This window comes from Leucopleurus acutus (genome assembly GCF_964270905.1).
Source record: "Leucopleurus acutus genome assembly, chromosome: 9".
Taxonomy (NCBI): domain Eukaryota; kingdom Metazoa; phylum Chordata; class Mammalia; order Artiodactyla; family Delphinidae; genus Leucopleurus; species Leucopleurus acutus.
The window spans coordinates 23,492,927-23,509,251 of NC_139144.1; the positions used below are offsets into that span (position 1 = coordinate 23,492,927).

The 16,325-nt window shown below is 40.8% G+C and overlaps 1 protein-coding gene across 2 annotated transcripts in view; it reads right to left on the bottom strand.

The window, feature by feature from the left end:
• Positions 1-16,325, bottom strand: part of GSAP (gamma-secretase activating protein) — a gene marked incomplete at its 5' end in the record, with an annotated part of 88,339 nt that overhangs the window by 1,609 nt on the left and 70,405 nt on the right. Inside the window, 8 exons of one of the 2 annotated variants that reach the window (XM_082846650.1) lie at positions 354-453; positions 608-709; positions 2,249-2,310; positions 3,828-3,947; positions 8,720-8,814; positions 9,293-9,363; positions 11,903-11,998; positions 15,666-15,727. In XM_082846650.1, the coding sequence (XP_082702776.1) occupies positions 354-453; positions 608-709; positions 2,249-2,310; positions 3,828-3,947; positions 8,720-8,814; positions 9,293-9,363; positions 11,903-11,998; positions 15,666-15,727 (708 nt within the window). The remainder of the gene's footprint in view (positions 1-353; positions 454-607; positions 710-2,248; positions 2,311-3,827; positions 3,948-8,719; positions 8,815-9,292; positions 9,364-11,902; positions 11,999-15,665; positions 15,728-16,325) is intronic. The other variant, XM_082846651.1, reaches the window with a different exon arrangement.

Here is a 16,325-nt window from a genome sequence, read left to right on the forward strand (position 1 = left end):
TTATAATATTGTTCCCATATTTCACTGAAATCATAATTATTTTATATTTTAGTAAAACACATTATTCTGAGAATGGGTTGTTAAAATTTATTAAACCTCAGCACCAAGAAAGGCCATTCACACCAACCAAATGGGTTTTTAACCTCTTAATTCCTTTTAAAACCTGAAAGGTGGTTATTCCTTTGGTAATTTAGGTAGTAAATTGTGTATTGCTAATTAAAACCTATTGCAAGAAGATCCTACTTATAATTAGGGGATATTTTGGCAAGAAAAAGGTACACAGAAGCACATAGAGACTGACTGATGTGTCAGGGGAAAAACAGGAAAATCCTGAGAGCAGAGGAGTGACTTACCTGGATTGGAGGACTCAATATCTGTCAGTATTTCAATGAAGTAGTTCAGAGGCAGAAATTCTACACTGAATGATGACTTGTCCATCATAGAACTCCGGGGCTAAAAGGGAAACGGCTGTGGTATCAGCTGATTCTCCACAACAAGCACAAACTTAAAGTGGTGAGAACCACAACTGCTGTCCATATGCATATGTTAAAATGGGCAAAGAGGTTCCAAAATCATTTAGCGGGGCCTCTGCTCCACACAGACTCACCTGTTTGTTATAGTTCTGAAGCAGTTGCTTTACATGGTTCCGGGAAATAATGTTAGAACTCACAGGATGATCCCAAAGTCGACAGATCTTCTGACCTGTAAGCTATTTTTGCAAATTGAAAAATATGTAGAGGGGGATTTTTAGGGCAGTGAAAATACTCTGTATGATACTACAGTGTTAGATATATCTCCTTATACATTTGTCCAAACTCACAGAATGAACGACACCGAGAGTGAACCCTAATGCTAACTATGGACTTTGGTGATTGTGATGTGCAGTGTAGGTTCATCCACTGTAACAGATGGACCCATTCTGCTGGGGGATGCTGATAGCAGGGGAGACTGTGTGTAGGTGGAGGAAGGGGGTGTATAGAAAACCTCTGTACCTTCCACACTAAAATATTTAAGTCAATAATAAAAATAAAAAGATGGAAAAATACAGAGAGGAGAATATAGCTCACAGCATTAAGAAAATTTATCTTATATCAATTCATAATTTTTTAAAATGTATTCCAGCTAGTGAGTCTAAAAGACAGACTCTTTATGGTTAATGACCTTGGAGACAGGCCATTTCCTATGAGGTATGTTTCTGAATTTTGAATAAATACTCCCTTAAATGCAACTCTGAGGAAAGCATTTTGTGTAGTGAGGCTGCCAAACTCTTCTTCTGAAATGGAGTTCATCTGTTACTCTTCAAAACTGAGTATCTGCATGCCAACCCTACGTGATATTTTGATATGAAGCTAAAGGTTATAGGCATGTACTCTGCCAGTGTCTCGCCCAGAAAATTTTAATTCCCTAAGGGTATAAGGCAAAAAAAAAAATCAAATTTAGAGACCAAACTAAATGTTCAGAGATATTCCCCAGAGAGATCTAGCCATGGAAAATATGCTTTGTTTTCTATTCTTGCCTCTGCCTCAGTAAGCCTGTGAGGGCGAGAAGGTGTTATAAAGCAAGATGATTAGGTCCAGGAAGGCATCAGACATCCCTCTGTGGGAGGATCGTGCCAGAGATATAAGTGCTCAACGTATGTAAATGGCACAGAGCTGGCCAAGGCTCTCATGGCTGGGAAGTCCGCAGAGTCAGAGGCTCTGAAGACCTTGCCGTGGAATGTCTGAATTTCACAGCATTTCTGATTCAGAGAGCTACTATACCCCACAAAAACAAGGAGTGCCTGTATAACCCTCTCCCTCATGTTTCTCATTCTTCCTTCAACCAGGAATGTTTTCCTGCCGTGGTGCAAACAACAGTGAGAGGAAACGCAGCTCCACAACCTTCTGACCTCACCTGTATTTCAATTTCTTATCAGTTTAAATGCCAAAAGCACATGTTTCCCCTCTGCCTCCCCTCAGACTCACAGACGTACATATTACTGTGGTTTCCTCAGAGGAGAAAACGGCTAAATGTTCTAGGTGGGCCAGTGCCGAAGCAGCACGCGCGCAGCCAGGGGAGCAAGCACTCGCAGGCCCAGTGGGAGCAGCGGACAGACAGGTAGGGATGGACGGGATTTCTTGGAAAGGGCCGACGGGTGAGACAATTCAATTGACTTCGGCCCAAAGCCAGTAACTGCTCTTCCTGCAAGAAGAAACTGAAGGAGGGGTGCATGCCAAGGCTTAGAAAATAGAATATACTTCAGGATTACCGGAGGAAGCCGCACAATGATGCTGAACTTTACTTTTTCATTTTTCTCTGTATTGTCCAGATCTACAAGAAAGTCAGAAATTGGCAAACAAAATAAAACAAAACAAAAAGAAAAAACCCAGTAATCTCCATTTTAATACCTGAGCAAGCTAATACTTCAGAGCTTCATCCTGGTAATGCATGTCCCAACCTTGTTTTTCAAGCCAAGTCTAACAACACTATGAAAATATTAGTTTGTGTCTCTCTGAATAAAAAAGGGATTTTTTTAACATCTTTATTGGAGTATAATTGCTTTACAATGGTGTGTTAGTTTCTGCTTTATAACAAAGTGAATCAGCTATACGTATACATATATCCCCATATCCCCTCCCTCTTGCGTCTCCCTCCCACCCTCCCTATCCCACCCCTCCAGGTGGTCACAAAGCACGGAGCTGATCTCCCTGTGCTATGCAGCTGCTTCCCACTAGCTATGTATTTGACATTTGGTAGTGTGTATATGTTCATGCCACTCTCTCACTTCGTCCCAGCTTACCCTTCCCCCTCCCTGTGTCCTCAAGTCCATTCTCTAGTAGGTCTGCGTCTTTATTCCCGTCCTGCCCGTAGGTTCTTCAGAACCATTTTTTTTTTTTTTAGATTCCATATATATGTACTAGCATATGGTATTTGTTTTTCTCTTTCTGACTTACTTCACTCTGTATGACAGACTCTAGGTCCATCCACCTCACTACAAATAACTCAATTTCGTTTCTTTTTATGACCGAGTAATATTCCATTGTGTATACGTGCCACATCTTCTTTGTCCATTCATCTGTTGATGGACACCTTGGTTGTTTCCATGCCCTGGCTATTGTAAATAGAGCTGCAATGAACACTGTGGTACATGACTAAAAAGGGATTTCTTAATGAAGCTGCTGCTCTATATCAGGGAACAGCGTTCTGTAACAGGCTGCCAGTCACAGAGCAATTTTGCTGACTGACTTAAAACATACAGCACCTTGAGGAATGGCAAATACTTCAATATATATTAACAAAACTCATCTATAAAATACCACAGTTGAATAATTTAACCAAGAGTCATTACACTACAGACCTTATTTCAAGTTCAAATTCCCACAGGCACTACACCTCTCATTACTTTTCCTTGCATTTCAAGTCTAACTTTGAGAGGACGGAGTTAATCAGCTGAAAGTAAGCCATTGCACGACATTTTTCTTGAGAAATAAGCCTTCAGTCTCCTATTCTCAAGTGCCCTCATGTACAGAAAAGGAGTCCAATAGTTGTGTACGGATTGAGAAGCCCTTTGGGGTCTCTTGAAGGGCAAAGGCACGGTGGTCCAAAGGATGGTTACGGGAAATGAACTGTACTCAGCAGGCCCAGCTGCGTAATTGTGGAACCCACGCAAAACGAAAACGAGGAGCCCCTCTTCAACTATTAAGAATGTCAAGATTGAATACAGGACATTAAACCCTGCATGGGCCCCTTCTGAGTGCAGCAGGGCCCCGTGTGACCACAGGTCGCACACCCACAAAGGCAGCCCGGTGGTGCTGGGGCTGGAACAAGGCAAACTCAGAGCCCCTTACCTTTCATGAGCCTTGTGACAGCTGTTTCTGTGAGAAGCAACACTCCGTTATCAATGTAATGCAGCAGGTTATGCAAAGGCAGACAGTGGACACCAAGGATCGTGTGCAGAGTGTGAAAACCTAGGATGAGAGACCCGGGACGGTAGACACGGTCAGCCATCATCTCTGGCCTCCCAGAGGGAATGACTCTGGTGATGGCAATAAAGCACTCAGCTCACCACTTGGCAGCTAGAGTCAAATAAATGCTCCTTGAAGACAAGGTCCAAGGTTCCTTCCTTCTGTATTATCACAACTAAGTATTGTGCTGGGTATATAGTAAGTTCCCAATAAGCACGTATTCCCTCCACCTTGTATGCCTTCCTAGGCAAAAAGAGAAAAACAGTGCAAGGTCTGCTGAATGAAGATGGTTTTACAGTTTAAAAGGTTTATAATTCTATGGTAAAATCGCAAAATAGAAAAATTAACAGTAGAGCTTCAAACTCCACATGCCCAGGCTAAAGCCTGATGGACAGGGACCATTTTGCTGCAGGAGAAAATATTTGGACCAGAAGGGGACTGATTAGTTTAGATGACTAATCTCTGGTATGCCCTAGAGAAAGGCTTTTGGGGTCTACTTGGACTAAATCATATAAAAGAAGAACTAAAATGATATTGCCAGATAGCAAATCTCTAGGAATTCAGTAGAAAGGCACTCTCAAGGCCTTGGGCAGGGCTAAGGCTAAGTCTCACGGGCAGGGCTACCCAAACTCTCACAGAGCTAGAGCTCTAAGTCCACTATTCACACTAACCGACACAAACAACATCAGACCGGGAGAGAATCAGAAAAGCCCTCTTGGAAAAGATGGCACATGAGAGGCGCTTTGAAGGGTTAATGCCATCCCTGAGAGTGGAAATGACGTGAGAGAACATACAGGCTGGAAAAGCAGCAGAAGTCAGGTTTGACCTGAGTAGACAGGCCGGAATCATGCTGTGCTGCTTACTAGACGTAGGTAATTAAGCCTTTCCAGCCTCTGTTTCTTCATCCCTAAAGTGGAATCACCAGTACCTTTCCTGCTTTGAGAGCTATAGCTAGGTCTGTGCAGAGCCTGGCACGTGGTGTAACAACGTGACCAACACCAGACAGGTACTGAGGGCTTTCATTTACGCACAGGCTCACTTGATCCTCATATAACACCATGAGGTGGGAACTACTTGATCCCCATTTCATAAATGGGGAAACCAAGATTCATTCACAGGAGCTAAGAAACCTAACCGGGAAATAGTAAGTGGCTGAGTTAACGTTTGAACGCAGGCTGTGGGATTTTAGCCTAGCCTTTTAACCACGACGTTATCCTGCCTCAAGAACTGGTGTTAATGGAACAACACGAACAGAGGCCCAAAGGCGAGAAAGCACGGGGCACATTTAGGAAAGAGTAAATGACCCAGCTGGGTTGGAACAGGCGTGCAAGAGGAATGGTGGAAGGTGAGACTGGAAAGGTTAATCTGTTCAACAAAACCCCTTCGGCACGCCAGGCAAGGAGCTGGGTGTGCAGTGATGAGAAGAACAAGCATGACTGCTGCTCCCATCCACCTTCCAGTCTGATAGGGAGACTGACAATCAAGTAATCACAAAATAAACATTCATTTTTTTTAATATGACCAGTTCTATGAAGGAAAAGTATAGGGTGCTCTTAATATATGTGTCACGGGGTTGAATGCTGAATGACAGCAAGGAATTGATTATTTAGTCAACTCTGGGGAGGCACTGAAAGCTTTTGAGCAGGATTGTTAGAGGATTTGAGTTTTACTTGTGGAATATTAATGTGGCAACAGGCAAAGAATGGACCGGAGTGACAGCTTGCTACCGGAGGAATAAAGATCTGTTGGGAAGTGACTGCGTGAACGTGTCCAAGAGGGAACGAGGGCACTGAGAGTGAGAGGGAAGGAAGGGATCATAGGATCATGGCGACGTGTACTGGCTTGGAAACTGATTGGATGTGGATGGGGAATGACGAAGACTTGTTGCCTGACCTTAGAGGCTTACATGACAGAGACATGATGGCCAAAGAGAGCTGGGACTTGGATTCAGAGACATCGTGGAGCTTTCTCTCTCTGAGCATATGAAACATGAGCAGTGAGAGACTTGAGTCCCATGTCCTGGCAACATTGAGGGTCAGATAAAGTTCAGACTCTGCCCTCAAGCAGATGTTAATGGGCTGACAATGGGATGAGTCTACTAACTGCTCTGATTCCAAAAAAAAATAGTGATTTTACTAGCTAATTAACAACATGAGATTTTTCAAATGGATTTGGACAGTCTTCTCAAGATTAAAAAAGTTATAAAATTATCTCTGAGGAAGAGTTTATAGAAGGTTATTGATCCTACAGATTTTCTCCATTCAAAATTCCTCTCTAGGGGCTTCCCTGGTGGTGCAGTGGTTGAGAGTCCGCCTGTCGATGCAGGGGACATGGGTTCGTGCCCCGGTCCGGGAAGATCCCACATGACGCAGAGCAGCTGGGCCCATGAGCCATGGCCACTGAGCCTGCGCGTCCAGAGCCTGTGCTCCGCAATGGGAGAGGCCACAACAGTGAGAGGCCCGCGTACCGCAAAAAAAAAAAAAAAAAAAAAAAAAAAAAAATTCCTCTCTAGCTCTGTGTCCATGTCCTAAAGATCCCTGATGATCCTTTATCCTCCATTCCCAGGGCACAGTCCCAAATTCAACAGCCCATTCCTTGCCTCCTCTCAGCATGTCAGCTCTAAGCAACAGAGCAAACTGGCTAGAAGTAGGCATCGGTACCGAAAGAGAGACCTTTTCCAGCCAGCTCTAGTCCTCACCCTCCAGGGCTCCTGGCCTTCTCCAGGCAGCAAAGAGAACACAGGTCCCTTTTAAGCGGTAAATGCTCCAGCTCTAAACTATGACTTCCCTTCTGTGGTCCTCATTCCCTTTTTCCTTTAAGTAACTCCGGTTACAAGTTTCTGACACTTGGAACTCAAACAGTTCTCACTAGTCCATGGGGCCTGGAAAGCGAGCACATTTACATACATACACACAAAAATACCTGCATTTACACACACATGCCCCACCCCCCAACATGATCCAGTGTCACTTCATATTAGGGATACAAACATTTCTGAGAAAAGGAAAAAGAGAAACTGCTCTTTCTTACTTGACCCATGGACACCAGCCATTAAGCTCTTACTCATAATAATTTTCAATCACTATGGGTAAAATTGTTCTGTGTTTTCCCTCCTTAACCATCCCTGTGTAGAAATGCAATGTTCTGTAGAAAGTGGATTTTTATGATCTCCCAGATATAATATTGTCCCCAGTGAGTCAGTGTCATTTACTTATAAAAGGAGCTTGGAGATCCATGGTGAACAAATCTGAAACTGTTGACCCATTTCTCTACCAGGTCTTTTGTGTTAATGACAAACAATTAAGAATTTAAGCTAGAAAGCCATATATAATTTTCATGAAATCTCTCCACTCTTTCTAGAGGGCACCTCACAATTCATATGCCATTTAAAGCCATCCATTCTCCTCATGAGGGGTCACTTTCAGATCCCTACAAAGTCACAAGAAATGCCTTTTGTGCCTCCACTACAAGCAGATCTTATAAGGCATATGGACAGAGAAAGTGTGACAGATTCCAGACTGTACCAGATATATCACAAATGCAGAGAAGTTGAGATGTGCTGTGGGGATTTTCCGGGCCCATAAACAGCCAATGTTTCAATATCAACTAATTCAACTGGAATATAAAATTCAAGAGGCAGCAGAGAATAGTAGCTAGCAGCATAGATTTTAGGGCCAGACTCCCTGGATTTGAGCACTGGCTCTGTTGCCTAATAGCTATGTGACTGTAGGCAAGTTACTTAACTTTTCTGTGCCTCAATTTCACCATCTATAATGTGGGAATAATATTAAGTGGAACCATTTGAAAGTGCCGTCTTTGTTGGTCAAAAACTGGTTGGATATTAACAATTTAATATGGTTCAATTTAAGCTCTTATCACTTAGCATCATTATAAAAATTAAATGTGCTAATTTATGTAAAGTACTTACAATAGTACCTAGCACAAAATGGGGACCATATACAGGTTGCCTTAAAATGAATGAACAAAGGAACAAATTAATGATGGATGGATGGATGGATAGATGTATATGAATGAAGTAAATAAAATTGGCTAGTATATATTATATAGCGATAGCTATCATAAAGCTTAAAACTCATCAGAACTTACACATAATAAGCATAAGGCAGGTCGTTTATAGCAAACAGGAGCTTGTTTCTTACAATGAATATTGATTTATATGCACATTTTCCCAACTAGACTTTTGTTTATTTTTGGAATTGCTCTAATTTCTAGCCCAGTACCTAGCATGAAATTGCTCAACAAATGTTTGTTGACTGAATGAAGAAATGACCAATTAAATGAATGACTGCAGACACATGCGCCAAAGGTGTTTTGAAGCCTGATTTGGTCCTTTTTCAAAATCCTAAGGGAAATTTTTAGCTTCCAAGGAACATATCAGAATCAACTCAATTTCTGACACCCAGCCAGACCTACTTCCTTCTGAGTGTTAACTTTCTTGATCAGATAAACTAGGCCTGGAGACATCAGAGAAAGATCTCCCTGAATCAGCTCCACTGGTTTTTGAACCAGAAAGTTGCATGGGGACCAGCCTTGGCTCCTAAAATTGGTGACAAGCTACTGTATAGTTTAATAATCAGAGGAGATCTGGTCGGCAGAGGCCAACCTCAGGCCCATCTGTCCCAGTGACACCAGACACACAATTTTGCAGACATAGGAGGCTTATTCTTAAACTCATAATGCACCAAAGTCCAGAGACTATGTGAAGAAGAAAGAACAAGTTTATTACAACAAAAAACAAAAAAGCCAAGACTTACCAGGAGGCAGAGGTAAAAACAAACTGTTAGTAGCTTCCAAAATCCTGGTCATGATGTGAAAGACCGCAAATTCAGCAGCACTCGCCCGCCTATTGCTGGTCAAAGAACAAAGGAGCATGTCAGCCAAGCAGCTCATCTCCAAAACCCCATTTGCATGTAAGCAGTAGCTCTGAGTGCCACATCCTGGTGGAATGCATGCTAATTGTGAAAGGCTATGCCCCAGAGAAAGGTTCATAGATGTGATGACGACCAGCGGCCTAATGCCTACAATCTAACCAGACAGTAGGCACAGAAATGATAAACTGCATTAACTTAAATTCCCCTTCTCGGCAGTACTGAGCCCATGTGCCCCTCCCTCCTCATCAGCCAGATGCCAAGGAAAGAGGACAGGTGAAGTAACAGGGGCATAACTCTAAATGCTGAGTTCAGAACTAAGATGGATGGTGTAAGGGGCTGGTGAGAGTTACTTTCAACTGGTAAGTCTCAAAAAGGCTTTGCTACAACAGGCAGCAATCAGAGTTGTTTTACCTCTTTGTACACCATGATAAAATAGAGCAAGAAATACTTGCGTACAAGTGGAGAACCCAGGGATGAAGATTATGTTTCCTCCAACTGGCTTCCAGTATTTGGCAAATGAGATCCAGCTAGAGGGGAAAGACAGCCTGTTAACCTCTGTTCATACCCTTTCCCCTACAAGCTATCCTTCCATAGCTCTGACAGGCATGTTCGGGCAGCTGGCATTCAGGCTGTGCCCGGACACAGAACCAGCCTTTCTGAGGTCAATTCTCAAGCACTGGAATCCAAAATGGAAAGACTGAAAATGTGCAGCCGCGTCTAACAGAGCACCCTCTGTCATTGCAGGCAGTGCCCCAGCTGAGCTTCCCCACCGCTAATTGGCCCCATTGCTCACAAACACAGGCCCTCAATCACAGGCCCTTATCCATCAGTGAAGGTCAAGTGCAACAGAGTTCGCCCTAGGCCCGTTATGTGGAAAGGGTGACATAGCCGACAGCTGACAGAGGAAAGGCGGTTCTGAAGAGAATGGAGGTCCTGAGCATGTGCTGTGGAGCAAAACTAGTTCCAAGTCCAGGTTCTACATTTTACTCATTTGCCAGCAACAGGGCAATCTCCGCGGAGCTGTTATCAGGATCACAAATCCATGCATTGCACATGTAGGCAAAGGACAGGGGCCAAAATTAGGAAGAGTTTCCATATGAGCACAGACAGACACTACTTATTCTCAATGATATAGATTCTCAGTTTCTCTTTGACTGAAATCAGGTAAGATAATAAATAAGCAATATAATCAGGTTTTGCAGCAACCTCCTCGGATTTATTTTCTAAAGGCTGTCCAGCCACTCTCCTGGGAGGGGACTGGGAGACTCAGCCGTTTGCTGCTGGGCAGGGTGAGCAGCTTTGGCATCAGTCAGTGACTGCTGAGTTGGAAAGACAGGGGCAACGAGTTTTCTGAGACCTCATCTCTACCATTTCTGGTCCTATTGGTTCTAGGAGCTGTTAGCACAAACTAGTGTTATGGGGATTCTTTTATGTGATTAACTATAGGGAAGAATGATGCTTGAAGAAAAACCTTAACATTCTGGAAGATGAAATTTAAAGTCAACAGAAAGAAAGATGGTTGGTGATGTGTTAAATAACTGTGTGTTATGAAAGGACAAAGAAAGTAGGTTAGTGTCAACAAGGGGAAGATCAGTAACACACTCATAAAGTGAGCCCCTTGGTATCGTTCAACTGCAAAGAATTATTATTTAAGAAAGTTTCAGTGCCCTGCTTGTAAACATTAGTATATGCAAATACCAACCTCTCCTCCTATACTAAAACTCTGAAAGTCAAACCTTACCATAGAAATTCAAATATATGATTTAAAACCAGATACTAATGACTGCAATAAAGGCAGAAAACTTTTTTAAAAAAATATTCCGCAACTTTATTCCGACTAATTAACTATGAACCGTCTCTATGGCCATATGACCAACAAAGGATATGAGTGAGTAACTTCCATGCATGCACTTTACTATAGAAATAAATCAATGGGTGGCACTTGGGAGCATTTTGGGGAGTTGTTTTAATTCAACAAACACTCATTAAGCAAGTGCTATCCAAGAGCTCACGCTCCATTCACAGAGCCATTCTGCCACTACCCAGTTTTCCAAAATAGAAGATTTCTTTCTGTATTTCTTTTTCGTTTGTTTGTTTTTATTTTTTTAATTTGTTTTCATTGAAGTATAGTTGATTTACTATGCTGTGCCAATCTCTGCTGTACAGCAAAGTGACTCAGTTCTACACATATAGACACTCTTCTTTTAATATTCTTTTCCATTATTGAATATAGTTCCCTGTAAGGCAGAAAACTTTAAAAGTTAAACATGAAATTAAATCAGGGCCATATCTAATAAATTTAACTAATCTTCTAGAATTCAATGTAAAAATATTTGTTCACATTTACACACTGGTCCTATGCAAACCTGGAGAAATGGAGTGTTGCAGTGCTCCTTCTCTTTCTGTATATTTAAATACTTTAAAATTTTTATCCATCTTATTATTTCCAGGTTCTAAGTAGGGTGAGGCCTCAACTCCATATGCGTTTTGAAAGACTCAAGACAGCCTCAAATTTCAATCCAGCTGCATCACTTCTATTTACACATGGATCACACAATTTCAATGAGTGGCTACCAGGTAAATGGGATGCCAATCTCATCAGCAGACTCTGGAACGTGGTAAGTATTTATACAACTGGGCTGGAATCTCACCTAATTGGGCTGTTGGAGCTAAGTAAGAATTGAAGTTCAAGCTCTCTCATGTTTGCAGAAACCTCCACGTACAGAAACCACTACCTATGGTTTACTAAGGAGCTGGAAGATGACAAGATGACATGAACATTTGGCAACCACTGCTGAATTCATCACTGTTCCAGGCTTCCATGAGCATATAACCACTACTGCAAGGGAGTGCAATAAGCCACTGCCAGAGCCACATTCTCTTTGTTTTTTGGTTCTTTTCCCCCTTTCTTCAATCTACAGCACCACATATACAGGTTTGAGGATGGGAGAGCTCCAAAAAACCTAATATGAAAAACCTACTGAACCACATACTGGGAACTATACACCCAGAGACCAAGCGGTTGAGCGGGGGTGGGTCGGGTAGAGAAGATAAAGCAAAACCAACCAGTTTTGAAACGTAGTCCAGAACCATCTGTTCAATTTTCTTCTTTTCTACACCCTGTAGATGTCTCAAAAGATGGTCTTTTAGCTCAGACACCATCTGAAAACAGAATATAGATTAGATAAGTCACAACCTACCCGATCACACCTGCAACTGGTTTGAATTCTATTCATTTATTAACACTTCCTATCAATATGAAAGATATTGGACCTGAAGATCCCACTAGCAGAAATGCATAACCCACAATGTTCCTTAATGGGCATAAATCAGGGGGCACCACCATTTTCCTCGAGAGGAATGACTTATGATTCACCCAAAGTCCAGTCAACAGCTGAGAGCCAGGCTCCCAGCCCTGTTGCGAATTCTCCAAAGAAGCCAGTGGAAGTCACTAGCTTAGCAGTCAAAGGCTTTGGGATCTACCAAAGGATTGAAGTCTACTGCGCCTGGCTATGGAGAGCTAACGGGAACAACTCTAAACGTGGAATGACTATGCTAATGGGGGTGGTGGGAAGGGACAGGTTTTGGGTGTTTGCAAGGACAGAGGATGGAGTAAAAGGAAATGCACCAGGTACCTCTCTCTGCGCAATGGTTAAGACATTCCACGCAGCTCCCTGACATGTAAAGGTATGGATATATTTAGCCTAGTGCCTCCAAATGGGCTTGTTTCTATAGCCACACTCTTCTAACCATCCCTGGGGCTCCCCAATCAGTGTGGCATTCCCAGCCCTCCCACTTTTTGCTTTTCTCTCCCTTTCTTCCTTTTTTTCTCGCTTTTGCCTAAATGGCCTGATCAGCTACAAACCCCCTTGGCTAGAGAAATCTTTGCATCAATAAACACCATGGGAATTGTACAACTGACAACACAAGTATATATACCTTCTATTTTAGCAGATTTACATTTACGACAGACACACTGGGTAAACCTTAGCCCGTGGCATCCTGGGCCAAGACAGAGTGGTATATTATTTCAGTTCAGTCTCCGGCATGTGCTAATTGATTAGGCTTTAAAAAAAATTATTTTTTTTCTGTGTAAGTTATAATGCATATTTTTGTGCATTTCAATTTTTCTATAATAAGCATAAAGATGAAAATTTAAATTGCTCATAATCCTACCATCTACATTAACACTTTGGGTTTTTTATTTTCCTTTTTTCAGTTTGCACACTCATTCCAATATTTTACAATCTGCTTTTTCTCACATAATAATTTATGTCATTAAATATTCTTTATCACACTAGTTGTAATGGCTGCACAGTGTCCAATTTTATGAAAATACTATAATTGAATTATTTATTCCCTTCTTATACATATGCGATATTTCCTTTACTATTGTTACAAATACCACCAAAAAATCCTCACACAAAAGTTGCTTGCCATATCCTCGATTATTTTGTCAGGCTAAATTCCTAGAAATGGAATTCATTGGGTCCCTACTTAAGGTTATAGGGACACTGCTAAAATGGCTTCCACTGTGGTTATATTAATTTCCAATTCCATCTCATGAGGCTGTCAAATTCCCTGTACCCTGAACTTTCCTAGTATGATTTTTAAATTTTTGTCAATTTGATAGATAAAAAAAAAAAGACAAACAAAGAAAAGCATTTATTCTGTTTGTCATTTGATTATAGTAATGTTAAGCATTCTCTTTCTTACCCTGCCCCAACTCAAGATCTCTTGGCCTAAATTAACTTTTGAAAATTCACTGGTCACAGTTTTTGTCCATTTCCCTTCCAGTGTGTTGTTCTCTTACTGATTTATAAACATTACATGCCAGATGTTATTCTTTTATCACATATGTGGCAAATACTTTTTTCTAAATGTATTGCCTTTCTGTTGTTCTCTTCTAAGTTTTCAGTCAATCTTCTCCTGTAGGTTTATGTTCAATAATACACTTAAAAGGCTGTCTCAGTATTTTTTAACTGTCCACTTATTTTATTCAAATTCTTTCACACAGTTTAAAATTTTTATATGACTCCTTAACCTGATATTTCTGTTGGTTTATGACATAAAGTGGCGGTATTTGGGGTGGGAAGAATCTAACTTAATTGTCTTTTCCAAATAGTGAGGCACTGATTGATTGATTGAAAATTATTTCTTTCCACATTGATTTTTAAATGCCTCATTTTTATCATACACCAAATACCCAAATTTAAACTAGAGCCTCCTGTCTATCTTTGTATCAGCACCATATTGTTCCAATTATTGTAGACCAACAACACATTTAGATATCTCGTAACGCCAGTCCCATTCCTCTTTATTTTGTCAAGTGAGTCAGTCAACTGTCAGAGAAATTTCACTGGCTTTTTGTTTATAATTTTACTAAAGTTAGATGCTAAGGATTTGGAAATAATATACTGTTTTTCGTTATCTTTTTTAACTGGTTAATCCTAATCAAAAAGAAAATAAATATAGCATCACCAGCTTACTAATTTGCAGCATTATTTTTTTTATTTTTTAATTTTATTATTTTCCCAGTTGATTATTTTGTTTGTTGCGTTAGACAATCATAGCATCTTCTTTTACTTTCATTTCTTATTGCATTGGCTAGAATTTCTAAAACAATGTAAAATTTTAATGAAAATAGCAAGGATACTTAACTTCTTTCTGACGTTAATAGGAATGCCTCCAATGTGACATGAAGAAGGATGCTGGCTATTAGTATTAGACTATACTTTGTTTAAAATTCCAGGAGTGGAATTTTACTTTTATCAACTTTTAGCACCTATAGAATCTTTTTTTTCCTCTTTGACTTAGTCGTGTGATGAATTACATTAATATATTTTCTAATATTAAGCCTTCCTAGAAAGAAGCCCATGTGGCTATGCTGTATTTTCAAATAGAGCACTGGGAAGTATTTTAATTACGCCTGTAGTATCTATATTCATAAGCATAAGTAGTCACTGTCGGATTCTGGTTTTAAGGTTATGCTGGCTTTTTAAAGTGATTAAGAAGCTTCCCATCTTTTTTTCAAAAATACTTTACATAACATGAGAATGATCTGGTCCTTAAAATTCTGAAAGCACAAACTTATTAAATAACTTGGGGCCTTTTTTGGAGATAATCTTTCATATTTTTTCCAAATTATTTTACGGTTATTATGCTTTCAGGCTTTCTATCTCTTCTTGGCTCAAGTTTGGTCATTTCTAGTTGCCAAGGAAACTTTGTTTAACTAGAATTTTTAAGTGTATGAATATGTATTTACACATATTTTTCTCATATTTTTCAACTACCTATATTTAAGGTAATAGATTATCCCATTCCTAAGCCTGCACAGTATTAAAAATACTTTATTAGACTTCTCAGATGTTTAATAGTTTTTTTTAAGATTTTGGATTTATTTGCCAATCCTGCTCTTCAATTAATTTATTTTGATTTACATCTCTTTGGTCTTCCTAGTGGTAGGACCTCTTGAGAAAAAATACTTTATCCCGTTGTATTTTAAACCCAAATACAAATGCTACAGAGATGCTGCTGTTTCCTATTTTAAAAACTCTCAGTGCTATACATTTCCTTATGATGTTTTATAATTATACATTTATTGAGGTCACTGATTAATTTGAGTCTCTCTCACAAGACTACAAGTACCAAGAGGGCAGAAATTATATATGTGTTCCTCACCACTGAACCTACAGTGAGTGACTGGCAACAACCCTGTGTTGAAAGAGTGAATGAAAAACAAGAACAGAATGAGAAGTACAATCTAGCCCTTCCTCCTCTCCTTGGAGCCCACTGTTCACCAGCACTGAACAGCCCACAGACCACTTACCAGCCCCATAAGCAGCCGCTGGTGGTTGTCTTCCTCCTGGAAGAGGGGTGTTAATCTTGGCTCTGAAATTAAACAGAGCAACAGTCAAGCAGGGTGGTTTTCGGGAATCGGCTGGAAGGAGGAGGCCTCAGCCTGGGTTTCCCTTCTCTGAGTCACTGGGAAAACATAACAATTCCCTGATGGGATGAAAATTTTTCATTCAGTGTGACCTAGTTCTACACGCTGCAACTTACTACTTAGTGATATGCAGAGAGAGAGAGAGAGCGAGAGAGCTGTGAACCAGAGAGGCAGAGACTGGGAAAGAAAGAAAGAAAACAAGGAACACGTTCCCAACACCAATATACTCTGACTTTGATTTCTCTTCAGGGTGAAGACTCACCACTAAGACCTTCTGCTTCATAGGAGAATGAACAACTTGGGCCCTCTCTAAACCCTAAGGGAGGGGCAAACCCAGGGAGGGGACTTAGTGGAAGGGGCGCATGACGCCCTTCTTTCTGACTCCAACTTGTAGTTTATAGAGTTACTGAGGCGAGACCAGTCAGTTACTGCGGTAAATAAGAATAATTGGCACAAGTTATGGGACTGAAAAGGTAGCTAACTGAGATGGAAGAGTGGCATGTAAGGTTAAACCAAATGGCACTTTCTCCACCTTGATTTGCA